Source organism: Colletotrichum siamense, assembly GCF_013390195.1.
Source record: "Colletotrichum siamense strain Cg363 chromosome Unknown KSG_Cg363_contig11, whole genome shotgun sequence".
NCBI classification, from domain to species: domain Eukaryota; kingdom Fungi; phylum Ascomycota; class Sordariomycetes; order Glomerellales; family Glomerellaceae; genus Colletotrichum; species Colletotrichum siamense.
The window spans coordinates 758,106-763,212 of NW_023501024.1; the positions used below are offsets into that span (position 1 = coordinate 758,106).

The 5,107-nt window shown below is 61.5% G+C and overlaps 1 protein-coding gene across 1 annotated transcript; it reads left to right on the top strand.

Annotated features, from left to right (window-relative positions):
- Positions 1-1,443: 1,443 nt before the first annotated feature.
- On the top strand, positions 1,444-4,905 carry CGCS363_v015040 (uncharacterized protein; the record flags this gene model as incomplete). The annotated part of the gene is made up of 1 exon (XM_036646889.1): positions 1,444-4,905. One exon carries the CDS (start codon positions 1,444-1,446, stop codon positions 4,903-4,905), a length of 3,462 nt encoding a protein of 1,153 aa, XP_036487906.1.
- Positions 4,906-5,107: the final 202 nt, after the last annotated feature.

Below are 5,107 nucleotides of genomic sequence, written 5' to 3' on the forward strand. Positions count from 1 at the left end.
GCCGATGTAGTCCAGGCGACTAGTACTAGGATACATATACCAGCAAGCTCCGCAGCATGGGTCCCACGTCAATACCAAAACATTTAAAGCAACTTACATTAGAACATATTAACGCCATTAGAAAAGGATATATAACGCCCCTATCTCCATCCCACTCGTGTGGCCCTGCCGTTAGGTAAGCTGCTAGTAAGTAGCTATCTTATACAGCCTGTGCCTCGGTAGCCATGTAGCCCCGCAGTCAACCTACCATATTAACAGAAAACCTAGGCCTTTGTATTAGTCTTGCCCCCAGGTATAGCAATCCTCGCCCTGTAGTTATCTACATGGCCCACATAGCTCTGTCGTCGACAATTGTACCAGCTATACTAAATCGACCTCCAGCTTCTTGCTTATCTTAAGGTATCTATACGTACCTCTCCCCTGCGTAACCCCCCACCCGCCTCGTCCTCCTCTCCCTAGTACTTTAATATCTCGACCCTGAGTCGTGCCTCAACCTTAGAACTCTCCTAGCGCTACTACACCTCCGAGGAAACAGCCGGTAGCTGTTGAATACGGATTCCCGTCCTATGTCTTCTTACCTCAGGTCTTTGGTCCTGCCGGCCCCCACACACACACCCTAAGCATGTTCTCGTAGCCCGCGGTACCTCTCCCCGCTTTCCTCTTCCTGGATAAGTAGATGGTTAGGGACAAGTATTTCACTTCCCGGAGTCTTGCACTGCTGTATAAACCTTATCCGAACAGCTTCTTCTCGAACCACTCTGATGAAACCTACCTGTCTAGGGGCTTGGGGTTGTATATATGTCTATCCATCTGGGTACCCTATCGAGCTAATTTCGGCGCTCGGCAGTACTAATACCCGACTGTAGTTAACGCGTCCTGATTCGTTAGAGAGGTGGGTCCGGAAATTTCAGCCTATCATATCAAGCAGACTGGTACACAAAAACCTATTACTAAACTTGTTCATAACGACCCCTGCCCTATATACACGTAGGTTTCTGCTTTGTCTCAATAGCAAGCCTGTATCACCCACCACGCCCTATTCCTAGCACCCGTTTGTCTTCGTGGGCTTCTCAACCGCATATTCCACCACTTTCCCGCCCCCCGCGGACTATCAGTACTCGCTGGCGGCTGACCACGAGCCCTTCCTGCCCCTGGCTACGCGTCGCCCCTATCGCCCGTACACGGTCGCGGCCTCCCTATCAAGTGTCCGCCACCTAAGTACCTATCTATATACTCGCCTGGGTAACGTAGGTCCACCTCGCTACATATCTCCCAGACGCACCACACCCGCGAAGGTACCGTATTGGGCACCTATCCATACGTCCACCACCCTCAGGCCTCTACCTGCGTCCTGTTAACCCCTCTCGCGCCCCCCGCTTCCCCCCCCAACACCTACTTCCATCCTGCGCCTCCTCCCCCTCCTCCTCCGCAAGACCAATAAAGATGCCCATGTCTCCCGCGTCACGCCGCAATCACCTACCCCATCCAAGCCGGGCCCTGTGCGGGTCCAAAGCCCGAGCCGCACACGACGCCCTTCTCCCCGGCGACCGAGAAGCCCCGAGGGGGCAAGACCCACGGCCAGCCCGGCCCTTTAGCTCAACACTATCCTCCCCACTCCACTCCACCGTTGTACCGAAGCTTGTGACACCGGATATAACCTCGCCAGCGGCCAAGGGAGATACCGAGGCAAGGCCACAAACCCCGCCGTCCTCCGCCGGGCCCTCCGCCGGGCCCTCCCCCGTAACCATCTTCGTCCCGGCCGCCGATGTGACGATGAACCTTCCCTGGCAGGTCTTCAAGTTCATGGAGGCGGAGAGCTACGCTCGAATCCTCCGCCTCCCCGTGTCGACCGGGATGGGCTTCGCGAAACTTCACCTCCAGACAGAAGAAGGCGGCGGGCGGGCCGAGCCGTTGCTAGACCTCGCCGACCCCCCCGTCCGCGTCCAGACGTGCACCTTCCACACGTCGAGGACCCTCGGCGTGTCAGTCCTCGACATGCCAAAGCCTGACCACCAGGAGGCCGTCGTCATCAAGACGAGCCCACGTCGCCGCACTCCACGTCCGCCAGTGGAAGCTTCACGCCAAACAAGGGCGCCGCCCACCACCCAGGACCCACCTACCCAGGCCGATATAGCTGATGCCTTCTCCCATCCGCCCGCCCCCACCACCACCACATCCTACCTCACCGGCGTCTACGGTGAGGCGGGGTTCGCCGGCGACAGCTGGCTGACCAACCCCGCCCTGATCAGCGATTCCAAAGACGGGGCGGCCACGCTCGTCAACTCCCCGGCGGCGTTCAGCTGTCCCGGCATGTACCTGCAGCGATCATCCTCCGCCACGATCGACATTGTCTTCCGCGGGGGGCCCAAGGTCTGGCTCGTCGTCAAGCCCGCGTCCAGCCGCAAGCTTGAGGACTGCGTGAGGGCCATCCTCTCCAGGCCGTCACGGGGGAAACGACCGGACGAGCACCAACAACCCGGGCGTGGGAACCCCATCATGCCTTGCTCGCAGTTCTTCCTCCACGACAAGATCTTCGTCACCAGAGCCGTGCTCGACCAGTGGGGTGTGACCTACTGTGTTTTCCGCTGCGTCGAAGGAGATGTCGCTGTCGTGCCCCCCGGCACCTACTTCCAGGTGTTTAACTCCGGACCCTGCCTATCGCAGGTCGTCACTATCCCGGCCCCTGCGGCGGACGCAAGCAGCCCATATGCGGGCGACCTCCGTGCCTGCGGCGATACCTGCGAGACCCTCCATCCGCCCGGGGGCGCGTGTGCAGACGACTCGGCAGCCGCCGTTCATGACGACGCCTCCTCTCACCACAACCCTGCCGCGGGTCCCGGCCGGAAGAAGCTGCCCGAGAGCCGGCCTCAAGACCGCGGGGACGTCCTGGGCGGTCCCCAATCGACCGCGGGGGGGTTGGATAATCCTCCCGCAAGGCGCGGCCGCCGGAAAGCCATCCCTCCTTCCCCGCCGCCTTCCGGTGACGAGGTCGGGGATGGACCCACACCCGACGGGGGGCCGGCCCCACCATCGCCGCAACCCCGCGCCGGGCGTCGGCCTGGTGGTGGCGGTGGCATGAGCGACGTGGCGTTGACGCTACCGCGCGAAGCACGTCCAAACGAGAAGACGTCGTCAGCCAAACGATCCAGGACCACCGACCCCCCCGACGACGACGACGACGACGACGACGACGACGACGACGACAACACATCAGCCGATACCTGCCAAGCCCATGCTGCAGCCCAGCATGCCAGTAAGCGGATGTGCCCGATATATAACCCAATCCTCGTCACACCGCAGACGGTCACACGCCTTTGGGAGCCACCCGCCGCGCCGCGAGACGAGCCCCGCGACAACGACGACAACGCCAGGGATATCAGTACTAGCGATACGGATGATGTACACGATACGGACGATACTGACGATGCGGACCATGGGGACGAGGAGGACACCGACAGCGAAGTGTCCCGTAATACCACCCTGGGCAGTCTTGGAGAGAGGTCCGAGACATGCACCCGGGACGGCCCCGATAATCACAAGCCCCCCTCCGGCGAGGAGGCCAATCAGCATCCGTCCGAGCCAGCCCTGGCCGTGGACAGGGTTGAGGCCATCTTGAACTCCCTCGTCACCCGTGGCGTCGAACAGTGCGTGGCCCTGTTGCAAGCCTGGCGCGCCGCCGCGACGAGCTCGACGCTCCACCTCCCTCCGTGCGAGAACCGCGTCATTCTCTACCGCAACACCCAGCAGGCCAAGTGCCACGAGGCCCTCGCCAGGTACCGGACGAGGCTCGCCCACATCCAGCTGAGCAGGCGCCTCAAGATGCCTGGGCCCGACAGCGCCGCCGTGTACCGGAGCCGCAGCGACATCCACAGCCTCACCTGCGAGGTGCTCGGCGTCGACCCCTCCTCCGCGGATACCAAGTCGAGGGCGTTTTGTCTGCAAAGGGCCGACATCAGCCGTTGCCTCTACACCGGCCGCATCTTGGACATGGTCTCTGGCGACGGTCTGGATTTCCTCCCCGTCCTCCCCGCCGGAAAGCTCGGCCTCACCCTGTCAGACTCGCAGGGCCTGGCTCGCCGGCTTGTCAGCCTCGCCTCCGAGGAGGCGGGTGGGGATGGGGACAACGCCGTCAGGCGGCTGGCCGCCTTCGGCCGGCTGTTCGCGAGAGTCGTCCAAGGCGAACAGGCGGATCCCCTGTTCGGGCTCGACGTCGAGTCCGTCGCCCGCCTGGCATTGGCAGCAGAGGCCCCCCAGCCGCCAAGACCCATGTCCGGCCCCGAGCGCCTCGCCACCCACGCATGGGGACTGGCAGACAAGCTCTCGGCGTCCATCAGCAGGCCTGGGCCAGACGGTCTCAGCCTCCTCAGCCTCCTCCGCGTGGACGGCTGCGCCATCTGCACCCACCGGAGCGGCCCCGGCCCGGAGCGCGAATGTTCCTTCCGACAGCATTGTGAGCTTCCCCACCCCTTCGTCCGTATCTCCTATACCAGAACTTCGACGGCGATGACGCCGCGGCTGCAGGCCGTCCGTCACCCTGATGTTCCCGTGCTGGGTCATACGGGAAGCGCCTCTTCCCCCGACACCAACCCTGACGATATTGGTATCACGGCGGGGGACATCGTAAGCGTCGTCCCCGGCGAGCTTGTGCTAGATAGCTCCTCCGCTGCCCCCGAGCCCACGGCTACCCTTCGCTGGCGTGATATCGGAGACGAGGTACGGGTGGCGCCCGGCGTGGCCCTTCGCATCGACAAGACCAACCCCTTCCTACGGATGCTGCTGGCGCCGCCCACCGGTTCCCGGCCATCCGAGCTGGAAGCCAAGTTCTTAGCTGTTGGTGGCGTAAATCTGCTAGTCCTTGTTGCGGTGTCTCATGTGAAAAATGGCGACATGCTCTGTCTTAGATGAACAAACGGCTACGGATGGCCATATCGCTATAACCTTGGCTCTATACGTATTCATGGTTCTTAGGGTTTTTCTTACTTTCCTCATCGTTTGCCTCTATTTTATAATAATACCAGCCCTATATTTCTATCGGAAGTACCCTGTACTTCTAAACCCTCCCACCCCTTAACCGGCTTACGGAGCGCAAACGGCACTGTTAGCCTAT